The sequence below is a fragment of the Impatiens glandulifera genome, chromosome 6, assembly GCF_907164915.1.
Source record: "Impatiens glandulifera chromosome 6, dImpGla2.1, whole genome shotgun sequence".
In the NCBI taxonomy this organism is placed as follows: domain Eukaryota; kingdom Viridiplantae; phylum Streptophyta; class Magnoliopsida; order Ericales; family Balsaminaceae; genus Impatiens; species Impatiens glandulifera.
In genome coordinates this window covers 6,809,222-6,825,014 of record NC_061867.1, presented here as the reverse complement: position 1 = coordinate 6,825,014, position 15,793 = coordinate 6,809,222, and the positions used below count along the sequence as shown (strand labels likewise).

The 15,793-nt window shown below is 26.0% G+C and overlaps 1 protein-coding gene across 1 annotated transcript; it reads left to right on the top strand.

Moving 5' to 3' along the window:
• The first annotated feature begins 4,007 nt into the window (after positions 1-4,007).
• On the top strand, positions 4,008-4,909 carry LOC124942725 (ethylene-responsive transcription factor ERF003-like). The gene is made up of 2 exons (XM_047483278.1): positions 4,008-4,184; positions 4,275-4,909. The coding sequence occupies exons 1-2, from the start codon at positions 4,102-4,104 to the stop codon at positions 4,702-4,704; spliced, it is 513 nt and encodes a 170-aa protein (XP_047339234.1). The 5' UTR covers positions 4,008-4,101; the 3' UTR covers positions 4,705-4,909.
• Positions 4,910-15,793: the final 10,884 nt, after the last annotated feature.

Sequence of the window (15,793 nt, the reverse complement as noted above, 5' to 3'; positions counted from 1 at the left end):
TCTTAGACAAATTAAGGATCCTCACAAAATAAAATCTTAGAGGCTGAAGATCCAATCTCAGTTATGACTATTAGATCATCTATGGATACACATATGCCTCCTTATTTAAAATAGGTAGGATTTTGTGGGTATAAATACAAATGAATGATCAAACAGTATATACAAACAAAATAAAATAAACAAATAATATTTTTAAATAACTAACAAAAATAAAAATATATATATATATATACTATTTCAGATATTTTACATCAATCTTCAATTTTATTGTGCACTAATAAATTTTGGTACATGCATATATTATTTGATATAATTCACTAGTACTATTATATATATTAACTGCATATTAAATAATGAGTATGTAGATAAGTATTATAATATATATAATTGATAACTACAAATTTTAATATTAAAAATAATAAAAAGTAGTGTCAGATTGATTAATTAATTAAAAAATATAAAAAATTGATAGTGATTGGTCCTTGCTTAAATGATTCCACAATAGTGTCTTAGATTCATAATATCATCATGGTTTGTTGGTCTAATTATTGCGGTTTCAATTCTTTATTGATCATGTCCCCAGCCTAAAAGATTGACTTAATCATGTTTTTTATGATGCCCCTCTATTACAATACACACTTCTGTCCTTATCACTCCTTAATTTGTTTTCTTTAAGATTCCAATATTTGGGTTAATAATTAGCTAGATCAAATAATAACCCCATTTATAACAAAGAAATATTGGGTTGCTTTAATACTTGTCCGTCAATTTTTACCCAAACACAAAACATTAAAATCAGGTTAGAGTCATGTATTTTTTGGTTCGAGTCGAAATCGAAATCAAGTCGAACTCATTTAATCTGATTAATAAACATGTCAAAATTTGATCGACCTAAAATGACTCAAAATAAATCCGTCAATCCATTTATAATTTTTTTTTTTTAGAATTTGGTGTATTTTTACTCAACCATTTTCTATATAAGGTATTAAATAAACAGATTTATGATTTAACTTCATTGTTCTCTTATGTCCATATCATTTTAATATGGAATAGAGATGTGATATTAATTAAATCAGATTAAATTTTGTTGAGTTCGAGCTGAGTCAAGTCAATCGGGTCAATCAAATTCGGTTCAAGTCAATTACAAACAAATAAACCAGGTTAATGTTAGAGATTTTGACCTAAATTACTAAACAATTAAGGTTTAAGTTAATATCGCTCAGACCGTCTCCAATTCAACGACATACTTAAACCCATTTTGGGTTTGAAAGCTCTAATCCACCATTAAACTCATACGGATAATGAGTTTTTTTTTATCCATTCCTCTCTCCTGAAAACGCATATTTCAGTTTTTGTTGTATTTTAATATTTATTTACAAACTGAATTTAAAGTTATAGGTTTAATTTTTTTTATATATAATTTATTTATATATTAATCTTGTTTATATAATTTATTTTATTTTTTATATAATTTTTTAATATATTAATTTTGTCTTTTTATATATTTATATAATTTATTTACATATTAATTTTATTTATTTATATATATTTATTTATTTTTCTTTTATATTTTTGTATGTATCCTAAATTTATAATAATTAACAAAAAATTTAAAAAAAATTAAAAATACATTAAAACAAAATACAAATTAGGGAAATAACATTACAAACTACAAATTAAAAATAAAAGACATTTTAGACTACATTAATTGATAAAGATTTCAGGATGAAAATAGAATTAATAAAGATTTCAGGACGAAAATAGTCGATTTCAAGATTTTTAAGTAAATAAAAAAAATATTGGGGTTTAATTTGTAAAATTTATAAATATGTAGATAATATTGAAAATGTTAAAAAGTTGATAAGAAAATGAATATTCTGATAATATTTTTTTGAGTTTGAAAATGAATTTTTGAATTAGAGATAAATTATTGTTTGATGTGACGTTTACTATATTTTGAGTGTGAGAATGAGATTAAGGGTTGGAGATGACCTCAACATGTTAATATATATACATGAACCAAATTGTTACTCATACTTTGGTTACAAATTACATGTATTTTCAAATCTAGTCTTCTAAACAAACACCCAATTATTCAATTTGTGATTCAAAGTTTCAATTCTAGGTTATTAATTTTTACCAAATTAAATTAAATTTATCCAATTCAAAGAAGTGAAACCTACTTCAAAATTTTGTTCCAAATGGGTTAAGCTATAATTTAAAACATAGTATCAATATATAATTTTTCCAAACTAAAAAAAAAATCATCTTTGTTTTACTTTGGATGTTGATGTTGATAGACTAAGTCATGCTCATATAAAAATCTATCTTAAGTGAAAGAGAATATTATGAGAATTGATGAAGAAATTTTCAATAAATTTGAAAATTAATATTTTATCAACCATTTTAACCACTATTATTTTAAAAAAAAAATCAAAATAAAAACAAGTTTTTGACAATTGGTATGATAAAATATGACTGAGCTACATGTAACTTTATTTTGTGAAACCTTTCAACTTTCTTATTTTTTTTTTTTTTTTTACGGAATTTGTAAAATGATGATATTTTTTAGGTAAGAAACTTTTGACAAAATGACGTACTAAAAGTCCCATCTTTTTTCGGATTTTCCTTCTATGCAATCTTGCCTATATTCGAATTTGAAAGAGTAAAATATCAAATAAATTAATTTTTTTTTAATTTGAAGATTTTGTTTCCTAGTAATTTTTAGTGAAATTGGCCACTTTCTTAGATTTTTTTACCAAATTAAATTAAATTTATATGCTTCATTGGGATCAAGATACAACCACATGTTTTATAAGTGATGCTATTTTGATTGTGATGTTGATAGACTAAATGATGTCACATAATGTGAAAAAAGTATAATCCAAATTTAATAGAAAATTTGTATAAAGTTTTAAATGTGTTACTAAATTTAAAAATTAGTAATTTATTAATTATTTTAATAGGTTGATATGATAAAATGTGACTAAGTCACATGAAAATTATTTTGTAAAACTCTTTTTGTTGCCAAATTTTGTAAATATGATATTTTTCTCAAATAAAAAACTTTTGACAAGATAACGTACCAAAAAGTTTCTTTTTCCATATTTTCTGCCTATGTAATCTCGTCTTGATTCGAATTTGAAAGAAAATATTTTCTAAATTTGAAATGTTTATGTTCTAGTCATGTGAAGTGAATTTGGCCACTTTCTTAGAATTTTTTTATTTTAGTTTTAGGTACTCCAACAACCTATTTATTAAACTAATACATCACTTTGCCAGATGTCATTTCCAAAGAAAGATATATGTACCCAAATGGTAACTAATTGGACTAAAAAAATGGTGTGAGAGAAGAGATCTAAAAGTGTTTGACCTAATTTGATTAGGCAAATAATAATAGTGAATTTGTAGAGATTTTGAATAAAATCTATAGTAATTTTTTGAAATGGTGAAATATGCAACTTTCCATTTCAAAAACATAATTATTATTATTATTATTTTTTTTTAGAACGCTGAATTCCGTTTCTCCTGTGGAGTGCGACTAATCCCCGCGAGTTTAACATATAACCCGCAAACACACTTAACCAATCGCAGAACTTGTAGTCTGACGGGCTCGAACCCAAAACCTCAGGAAGGCCAGAGATATCCATATATTGTTGAAGTTTAGGCTAAAAGTAGGTATAAATTTGACAACGGATTAAATATGTAGCCCGCAAACACACTTAATCATTTAACTAGGCACATAATTTGTCGACCGATGGATTCGAACTTAGGAACTTAGAGTTAGTATTAACATTTTAATGTCGCTAGACTAGAAGAAAATGGAAAAACAAATTATATATATAACCCGCAAACACACTTAACCATTTAATCAGGCGCAACAAGTGAGTTTAAAAGAAAATCAAACAATATTTTTCTCCAAACATTATTAAAATAACATAAAAAACCAAACAAGCCCTACCATCTTTCACATATGGGTCCCAATCTCTCTTTCCTTAAATTAGTTCCCAATAAATCCTAATTCCTTCTACTACTTATACTCCTCTTCCACCTCTTCTCAACAAAAACCAAACCGCTGCGTTTCTACAAACGCCAACCACCATGGCTAGACCACAGCAGCGATTCAGAGGCGTCCGACAACGACATTGGGGATCATGGGTCTCCGAAATTCGCCACCCACTTCTGTAAATTTACAAATTTTCCGAAATCTTAAATCTTTCATCTCCCCTGTTTCTTTTCCGGCTACTAAATTTCTCATCTTTCTCCTTTTACAGCAAAACAAGAATCTGGTTAGGAACATTCGAGACGGCAGAGGATGCAGCCAAGGCCTACGATGAAGCCGCCCTTCTAATGTGTGGTCCACGAGCCCGAACCAATTTCCCATACAATCCGGCGGCGGCGCAGTCGCCGGCGTCCAAGTTACTAACCGCTACCTTAACGGCGAAATTACACAAATGTTACATGGCTTCACTTCAATCTGCAAATAATAACACCAACAAGTTTTCTCCGGCGCCGGTGCCGGCGCCGACATCAGGGCAAGCTCAAATTCTTCCAATGTGGGTGCCGGAGAAGATGACCGGAGTTGAAACCAGTGATCGGAAAGAAGAGGAATTGAAGATGCTTGAAGATGATCATGTTGAACAAATGATTGAAGAACTTCTTTATTATGGTTCTATTGAACTCCATTCGACCACCACCATGTAATATGGTGGTTGTGTTTGTAATGTAATTCCTAAATTACCCTTCTAAAAATAATCTTTTAACCCAATTTTTCAAAAAAAAAATGTTTTTAGTAGGGATATTATTGTAATTTTGTACTGAAATCCTCTGTAATTAATTGATCCTAGAATTCTTGGATTCTAAGTGATGACCCCATTTGAGGATTTAATTAGTTGCTAGCATATGTACATTACTCTATTATTGTATTATCTTCTTTATAATAATAATTATTGTTATTGTATTTTCTGTATTATAATTATAATTTCTTATAAATTAAAGTAAACGCGCAAATATAAAGTTTATTATAAGTGAAAATAGATTTATGTAAAGTTTCTAAAATTTTGTAAATTGAATGGATTATAAGGGTAGTTTAAGTGAAAATAGATTTATATAATATTTTAATCTATTTTTTATTAAGAACGTTATAAAATTGAATAGAAATATTATTGCTATTTTTTTTAAGTTTACTTTTAAGATATATTGTTTACAGATGAGTTGATTTTCAAACAGTACATGTGTAACAATTTATCATATGACTTTTATTATAATTTAAACAAAACAAAAGTTATTTCTAGTTAAACAAAATAATAAATAATATTTGCCCAATTTGGAAATGGAAAAAATAAATTTAAAAAAAATATTTTTTTAAATATTTTATTTGAATATCAATTTGAATGAAATAATACTCTAAAATATATTTAATTAAGTATATATTAACAAATTTAATAAAATTTATTCGTTTAACTCAAATTTTAAATATAAGATTTATTCCAAACATAATTTATTATTATTTTCTATCACCTGTTTGAGAGTCAAAACAATCTGAGAAGAACCGTTATGATTGTCTGTCAGATGCAAATATAAATTAAAAAAAAAAATAAAAGCTTTTCAAAACTTCAAGATATGTTAAATAAATGGATGAAGCAATAGATTTTTAGAAGTAGAAACTTTAACCACTAAACCCTAAACACTAACCTAAATATGAAAGTTGAATTAATGGTAGAAAAATTAAACAATTAGAATGCAAGTTTCTTAAGAAGAAAACTAAATTAAATTTGTTCATAGAAAGATTATATTAAACTAGCTTGAGTAGTTTGATCAATAATCATAATTATTGAGACACAATTCTTATTTTATTATGTTATATAAAAAAATTATCATAAATTAATCAAAATATTTAATGTCAACTCAATGCTCGTGCTCATAATAATAGTGGTTAACTTGGGGAGGTTAGAATCAAAATTAAATAATGAAAATGCAATTTTGGGCAATTTGTTTGGATATGTGAATTTCTTAAGGTTTATGTTAAATAATATTCTTTCTATGTTTTATGAATATGTTTTTTCATAAGACAATAACTTTTTAATGATCTAAATGTCTTTGTGTGAGTAGTTCATAACTTATTATGTATCAAACTTAACATTAATATTAAAGTACTCATTAGGGTAGATAAGTCTTGAGTTTAAATTTCATGAAAAACACATGATTATAGATGGTCATGATTGAGAGTTCTTTTTCATTTAGAGACAAAAGTTTACTTAAGGTAAGAAAAAGAAAAGAATTTTCTTATTGTCGTTTCAAATCCGGTCAAGAAAAAGATGCAAACTGAACGAGATGCATTGAACGTCACATTCACATATATGTGATGTTCAATCCATCTATTCATTAGCTCGATTTGAAACGACAATAAAAGTTGGATTTTCTTCTTCTTGTTTAATTTATCAAAAATTGTTACGTGAAATAAATGTTGTTTCTTTCCTACTTTAAATAATTAAATATGTATAAGAAATGGTATTTTGAATTAAATTACAACTTTTCATTTAAATGCATAATTTTTTAAAAGAAAAATTACTTAATTTTACAAATATGTTGATTAAACAACAAAAGTAAAAAATAATATAAAAGAAGAAAAAAAGTAAGAAAAATATCCACACAAAATACTTAAAAATGATAAAGAGGTTTAATAATCTCTAAGCTTATCGAAAAAACCGATTATGATAAACACTAAATTGATAGATTTATTTTAATTAATAAAACTTGACGTATCAAACTATGGCTTTTTGAATTTTGATTACACTGTCCTTATTGCATATCGCTATGTATGATTATTAACACTAGCATTTAGTCCGCACAAGTAATGATAAAAAACCGAGAAAAAGAAATTACGGTAAAAATGTGATAACATTTTTAATTTTATTTTTAATCGTTTTAGATTTATGGGTGGGTCAACCCGTAATCGGATCCAAGTATCCATTTACTCTCACATATATATTCAAATTAACCACAACTCTCGACCCGGCAATCCGAACACTTTAAATATTAAGTATCATTATATATATAGATTAGTTAGTTAAAAAGTTGAACTTATAGGGTTAAAATGTCTCGCGTTCATCAAATTTGGTGTTGAATTTAAAATATAAAGTCTTATTAGTCTAATTAGTTAAAGGGTTGTACTTATTTTTGTTAGGTGGAAAGTTACATACTTATAACATTTTTTATTTTATTTTTAACCGTTTTAAGTTTATTGGTGGATCAACCGACAATCCAACCCAAGTATCTATTTACTCTCACATATATATTCAAATTAACCACAACTCTCAATCCAACAATTCGGACACTTTGAAAATTAAGCATTATTATTATTATATATATATATATTTCATAAGCTTACATATGTTAATCTAGATGAGATACCAAATTTTTTAATGAACATAAGTTTACATGATGATGATAATCTAGATGAAATACACTTTTGATTATATTAACTCAGAATTTTTAACTAGTTTTTTCTTATATCATGATTAAAGTTTTTGTATGTTTTTGTTTTCTATTCGATTTCTACTTAAAAACACTCCAAATTAAAAGTGAAAATAATAATTATAGAGTACATTTCCTATTCAAAACAAATTAATCAAAAAATTAAAACATGAGGTGAGAAGATAATGAAGATTGTTGGGATGCTATAGCAAAAATTGGACTACTTGATTTAATTTAATTAGATTAGGTGGAAATAAGGAGCTTAAACTTGATAAGAAAGTTCTACATGCAAATTAAGTATCCAATGAAAAGCCAAATCACAATAAAAAAAATTTAATTACTCATACTAAATATATATTTTCAACTTTAAATAATTATTATAATTATTGAATTATTTCAATAACTCTATTTTTTTCAATGATCTTGATTGTATTGAAAACAATTTGTTATTTATTTTACATGGTTATTTAATAACAAGATGTTAAGAAAATGACAAGAAAAAAAAGTTGAAAAGAAAGAAGAACTTTGGGAAATTTTGGGACCCTTAAATTTGAATATTAGAGTTTAATGATTTGATTTGAATTATTTTTATAAATAATATTTTATTAGATCATTTATTTTTTAACAATTAATTTATTAACTAAAAATTTTAAAATAATTTCATTTTATTCTTTATAAAATTTAACTATATAAATGTATTTTAATAATTTAATCAAAATAATTTTTTTCATCAAATATCTTTTTTTATAATTTATATCCAACTTTTCTAACAGTAATCCAAGATCAAACAACTTATTGTTTTAAAAGAAGACAATGAAATAATAAGATTCTTTAAATTTGTGAGACTCTTAAAATCTTAACAACACTATAAATATTAATGATGGAATCAACTTATATGACGAAATCTAGAAAATTTGCAAAAAGTGCAACACAATTTGCAACTATTTTCTCAACTTTGAATTATTAACTTATTTCACAACAAAATTTTATTAAAATTACAACTTATATTAACATATTTTGCATCTCAAATTGTTATTATTAATGTTGTGAGATTGTGAATCTAACTTTTACATTAATTTTTTTCTTTTCTTAAGTTTGCAACTTAATTATATGAATTTGTGATTAAATAGGGTTTGTATGGATAAATAGTCAACATGGTTACATGATTATGATAATAAGGGATTTGACAATATGCATGCAAGTGTCGGGGTGCATGCACAATTGACTGGAAAGCACAATCAATAAGAAAAAAAAGAAAATAATCAAAAAAATAAAGTTCCCATTATGTGATAATTATGCAGTGATTTTTGGAGGACTTACTTTCACCAACTCTTTTTTTTACCCTTTTAATTACTAAACTTACTTATTATAGGACTTTCTTTTAGTTGATAGTGAGATGGAGAAGGAAGGTGAATTCATGAATAATTTTAAGTCACTATCTAAACCTATTTTTAGATTGTGGGATCAAAATGGGAAGTAAAAATAGATTGGAAAAACATCACTTTCTTGTTTTAGTTTTAAAATTTATTTTGGTCAAAATAAATTGTTCGTTTAGTTTACTTTTTCGTTAATCTCCTATAATACTTAAAGAACTTCAAATTTTATGACATTACTCGGGTTTAATTTGTTGATCCGGTGTTCTCATATTGATACAAAATCTTAGTAAAACTTATTAGTCTATTTTTTTTTTCTATTCTTGTGATGACTTTCGATGTGACCTATTCACATATCATTTAATTATTCCAAACTCCATGCTTGCTTTTTCTATTGTTACTTTAATTGGTGACTACATATAAACAATATTATATGTCTAGAGTGTTCTTAATTAATATCTATGACTATATATGTATGTGGGATCAAACATTTGATGATGATTGGTCTGTATGGAAATTGATTTGGTTCCCCACAATGATCGGAAGTAAAGTTACTTAGTCTCATTATATTGTCTCTCTTTTGATTCACCAAAGGTGATTAAAATCATGGCTTGCATGCTAGTGAGTTTTTCATCATTACCCTTTTTGAACACAAGAACATTAATAACCATGACAATTCATTTACCTGACCATCCACTTATCGAGTCCGATAAATTTTCGGGTACTTTTCTTTAAAGAAAAAATGAAACCCTTTTGCAATTCTACCATTTACCTCTAATTACACTTACAACTACCCTATATTGTTTTAGGACTAATACTATCATAATCATGTCTTTGTAAATTTAAATCTCGGGTTTGAAATATCATATTGGAGCTAGCTAGAGTTAAGTTTGATATGAAAAACATTATTAAATATATGAATATATTTGATAAAGTATGTTTCTGAATATTATTTCATTTATATTAATATTTATTAAATATATATATATATATATTATTAAAAAAATTATAAATAATTTTCTTTCAAATCTATATCTAAATACAAATACGGTCACCGATTCAATTCCACTTAAACACCTTAAATAAAAGTGTAAGTTATAGTTATAGGATGTATGCCAACTTTTAACTTCAAAATTATGAATGACAATTTTAATTTATCTCGTGTTTTTAAACTGAATTTTTCAGTTAAGAGTAATTTTTGCCCAGTTTAACTGATAGTTGACTAAGGATAAAATGAGAATAGAATATATTTGTATATCCGGTACGATCTTATCATGATTTTGCGACCACTAATAAATACAATTAAATATATAACATTAATAATATATTTATTTATTATTCCTATTTTATAAGAATTTTAAATTTATGTCTTTATAATAATATAAATTTTTAATATATTAATATATATATATATATAATATATAATATATAAAAAAAATCTTTTATATAATTTTATCAAATTGTTTTTATTTTTATAGAGAATATGGTATAAAAATAACTCACGGGAATTTTCTAAAACTGAACGGGCAAGGATGATAGTAAAAAAAATATCGAAATAAAATGAGATGGTAAACACATCCGTCCCGATCGATCCCATTGCTATCCCATTTCAAAATAAACAAAATCTAAATCAAAATACAATTGTTCCCATTTCAAATTATCTTAAATAATTTCTATAGATAGGTCAAAGTTAGGAGGAAAGATCTTTATTTTCAGAAAAAAGTTAGTCAAAGCGCATTATAGCGGACCCTATCATGCTTGGCTACAAAGAATCTCACACGAGAAATCTTGGAGGGCCTATTTTACTTTTCTCAAAATATAATATTATTTTAATAAAATATTTATATTATTATTTTTGTAGAGTTTGGATTATAAGGCAAATGACTAGACTTTTTTTTTCAAGGGATTAAAAGAAATAGTTGGTGGCTTTCACCATGGGAAAAGCCAAAGCACTTTAAAACCTTTTGTGTGTGGTGAAAGAGATAATAATTTAATTAGAAAATTAATTTGAGACCATTAATTATATAAATTATCTTTCTTGTTGGACTAGTTTGTTACTATTTATATGAAAATGATAACTCAATATAAATCTAAAATTAAATCAACTACAACTACTTTTTTTTTTTTTTTAAATGGATTGATCATGCCGAAAAAATCACACCTGATATTTAAAGATAGACATGTCTCAAGTAAATGAAAATGAAAAACCCTAATGAAAACATGTTTTGGTTTAGGGTTTATTGGCATGACATGTCTCAAGTTCGACATAAAATTGTTTTAGTAGTACTAGATATGAAATATCCCAATCTTTCTCCATCCCTTCACATGTGACAACATGTTCTTGCTATAACACCCACATGGTCCTAACTACCTCTTTTTCTTTCTTAACTTGATTTAGGACAAATTTGGAATCATGCCCATGTGCTTCTCTCTCTTATTCTATATGATCTATACATTCACTTAGGCAAAACCTTTCAATCTTGGATGAAGGAAGGGTATGTACCCTTCAACATGGACAAGGGTAATGCCATGTCAAATTTGAAATTGATGTCTATAGTACAAACCTAATTGTCTTTTCCTTTGTTCTTATCACAATCCTTAGATTTTTAGATTTTTCATGCATGTTCTTCATACTTTATTGAAAATTTAAATGATGTTGATTGATAACTTTAGATTATTTTGTTAATAAACATATATGAAAGAATTTGTTGAAACTTAATTAAATTATTGTCATTTTAAAGATGAAGCGATCATAACACAAATAAGTGAAGAATATATGCATATAAATAATTGGTATGAAATATGTAATTTTAAAATAATCAGATCAATTTAACGATTCAATTGAAGTAAATTAAAATATAAGAATACGTTTTTATTTATACTTTATTTTAGATATTATCACAACAAAGCAGTCAATTATAAGAAAAACTATTTTTTTTTTATCTAATTTTGCGTTTCTAATTATTCATACTTAATATTATATTTGAGACTTTTATTCTTGTAAAAAAATAAAGATTCCAACTACTAAGTTAGACTATAATAAATATGTGACAATCAAATATAAGTATTTTACTTCAAAATTGATTATTATAAACTTAATATCTAATAACACTATTTGTCTTAATATTTAAAATGATTAAATATTGATTATTAGAAAACCTCACAATGTTTGAAAATTAATTAAAGGATAGATTGTTATAAACTAAAATCAAGTTTATAAACTTAATTATCAATTTGTTTGACAAATTAAACTCTCACACAGTCACATATTATTACTAAATGAAATTTTATTTGTTCCTCAAAATAAATTTGAGCTTTCTTATTATAATCTATCTATACTAGCTAGTCAAATTTAAAATCAACAATTTAGTATCATATAAAATTGTGATTATATTAAATTATACTTTTTAACTCAAGAATATTAGTGTTTGTTTTTTAATTAAAAAAGTTAATGACCTCATCTCAACTTAAAATGTATTCTTAATTGTTACTTGAATTGTCCTAGTAATTTAAAAACAATAGTGTTTATAAAAATTAATCAATTTTCATTATAATTTAATCATAACTACTAAAAAAATATATATCGGGTTCTCGTATCACAATTGATTTGTAGGTTGACGGTTTTTCGAAACTTGTTTTAAAAAAATGTGTTTATTTTTTTAGCAAATGTAATTAATTGAATCATAAAATTTGTTTGAACAAAAATAAAAAATTGAGTTTGGAGTTGGACTATTAATTGGGCCGTAGTAAATCTTAAACCTAACAAGTTATTTGGGCCAACTCAAATCAAAACAATTTTAGTGATATATTTGAAAATGTATATTTTTATTCATATATATATTTATTTAGTTAATAAATTTAATTTCACCCAATTCTTATTTATTATAACTTATAGTTATAGATATGATATTTATGTCTTTATTTATAAAATAAAATAATTTGAATTTGTTGTTAGATTAGTAATTTTAAGTGTTTATTAGTGTTCGGGAAGGGATAATTTCGAGATAAATATGATTATACTCTTTTCAGATCAACTATCTCGATTAAATGGAAAAAACGCGTCTAATGTAGTATTCAGAACTAAAAACGAAAAGTACTAAAAGCTCTAACTTAAAAAACCTTTAAACCTTGAAACTAAGTCTAACTAATAGTATAAAATCAAAATAAAATTAAGTCAAATTAATAGAATGCTTAAAAATAAGGTATGTTAAGAAAATAAAAAATAAACTACTAATACTAAACTTGACTTCTTTAACATCTACCCCATAAACCAGATAAAAAAAAATTAGGCCATGAATCTCCACCGATTTGACCTTGACCAAATCATCTAAATAGATATTATAAATTTAAGTGTTTATTAGTATTCGGGACCAAGTAGTTTCAAAACACAAATATCATTCCAACCCATTCCAGGTCAACTATGGATTAAACGGTAAAACCGTTTTTAACGGAGAGGAGCAATTTGGATCGAAAACCACGAACCGGATGATAAAATAAACTTAGGTTTGTCGCTTGACCAAATCATCCAAACAGAACCCAAAATCTCCTTAGGGTTTTTGACCAGTGAATGCAGAAAGTAGTTGTTTTAGTCTCGTAGAAGAAATCAATGAGGTGAGTTTCTTCAGCAATCAACCCTAGCCGCTCAGTTTTCACACAGGTATCTCAGGATTCGACATTCTTCTTCCTTTTCATATCTCATTTGCACTGTTCTGAACTATGTTGTTCATTGTTAGTCTTCATTCTCGATGGTATAGATTCTTGTTCTTCAGTTTATGACACTGATTTTTCTCTTTTGTCAATTGATCATGGAATAGATGTTATGCGGGATAACTAGTATCATTGTCTATGAAAAACTGTCTACTAGACTTTATAGATTTGATTGAAAATGCTTCAAGAACTAGATTCTACATGTTCCTTGAAATCCTTAATCATTTGTTTGTTGTTTCTGACTTCTCAAATCTAGAGAATGCTTTGAATGTTCTGCTACTGAGAAACTTATGTGCTGATGAATTAGTAAACCAGAACTTTGTTAATCTAGAAGAATGGAATTGAGATTCTTATGACTATATTACATTCTTGTGAAGGAGGAATCTCCATTTTACGTTATTGCAAGTTATAGCTAATGTCTCATCAGTGTTCTATTTGGAACCTGTTAAGTTTCTCGAGATTGCAATGGTGCGATGAAACTAGGTTTCCGATCCTCTGTTCATGGTTATTTATACGTGTTGTGACAGAACCTGAAAATTTATCAATGAACTTTGTGGAAATTCTGTTAAGGTATATTTTCTTGTAGGAAATAAGCTATTTTTCGCTTTCTGAAATTGAATCAAAGGATCCTTTGGCATCTTGCACTTGTTTCCTTTCTGTTTTGATTATAATTAGATGGCCTTGCTGAGAAATGGTAAATTAAAGCTGTTTTTTATCGAGAATCTGCTTAGAAGAATCTCGTTTACCTGAACTATTCACTGCAATATGTGTTCAACTGGAGAAAATGTGTTTATGCCTGAACAAGTATTTCTATTTAGTATGATGTTGGAGATCTTGAATGCTTAGAATGTTTCAAGTGATTTGCTCATTGTATTATTGGAATGTTCAAAAAACTGTTAGGATGGTTGATTTCATATCCGGGTTGAATTCTAATCTCCCAAATGGAATCATTTCTGTCGATGTTCTAGGATATTCACTCACTATTTTGAGGGATATTTGTGCAAATGATGGATCATGATCGAGTTGTATGGATTTGATATTATCCTCAACAAATCTTGTAGAAATTCTTCTTGATTTGCTGTCCAATCTAGAAAGGAAAAACTATTTCTCTGGTTTGTGCATATAGATAGAAAAATTTGGAGAGAATAACGGTATTATCTCTTGTTTCTTGAGCGAGGTGGGGATTGGATGGTGAGGAGGAACTTGTTAGAAGGTAGGTAATATGGAAAATTAGCGATTCATTTGGATAGATCTCGAGACTCGGTTTGAAAATTGAAGTGTTTCGGCCCTTCGAAGCGAGTCTTTGAATAAGATTAACTTCAGATTTTGGCAGCTTTGGATGGAATCCAGGTTTGTACTTTTAATAATCCTATTTTTAGGCATATGCATGTAGAAGAATAATGATAACTTCTAAATAGTTTACAATAATAAAACAAAATCTGCAAGTAAGATGAATTGCCTCTATTTTCTTCAAACAATGACCACCAAAAAAAGTGTTTATACAACAGGTTTTTTTATAAGTTCTTTTAATTTATCATCAAAATATTCTTCACTATTTCAAATATCATATTTTTTCAATTTAAATATTTGTTATTGTACAAATTTTCTCGAGGTTCAAAACTTTTTCATTTTCATTTTTTTTTCTTTACAAAATAATTATATTGTTGAACAAATTGTTTCAATGATGTTATAGAATGCACTTAGTCAACAAAAAAAAAATATTTATAATTTTACTTCTCTTCAATTTAGACATACCTTTTAATATATATCTTTATCAATTTATTAAGTTCTTTCATTCAAAGACTTTAATCAACATTACTTGAAGAATGAACTCTCTGAATAAAAAATATAATAAATAGATGCATGTACAGTATATGTGAGAGATAAATTTTGGACACATAATGTCTAAATCTCATGTAAGTAAAAACTATGGATGTTTTTTTTTATAATTACTTGCATTCTAAAACATTTTTGAAATAATTTGTTAAATAATATAATCATTTTAAAATAATAAATATTGAAAATTAAAAAGTTTTGGATTTTGCCCTTTTTTTTCTTTTTTTTTTTAATTTGAAGATTTTTAAACTAATAAAATATTTATTGCAATGCCTAATTATGATATTTGAAATAGTGAAGTTGTGGTTAGATTGTCAAGTTAATTAATTGTCTTGACCCAAATGTTTGAGTTTTGAAATATTTTGTATTGATAATGAATTAGGTGATTGAGATTCTTGAAT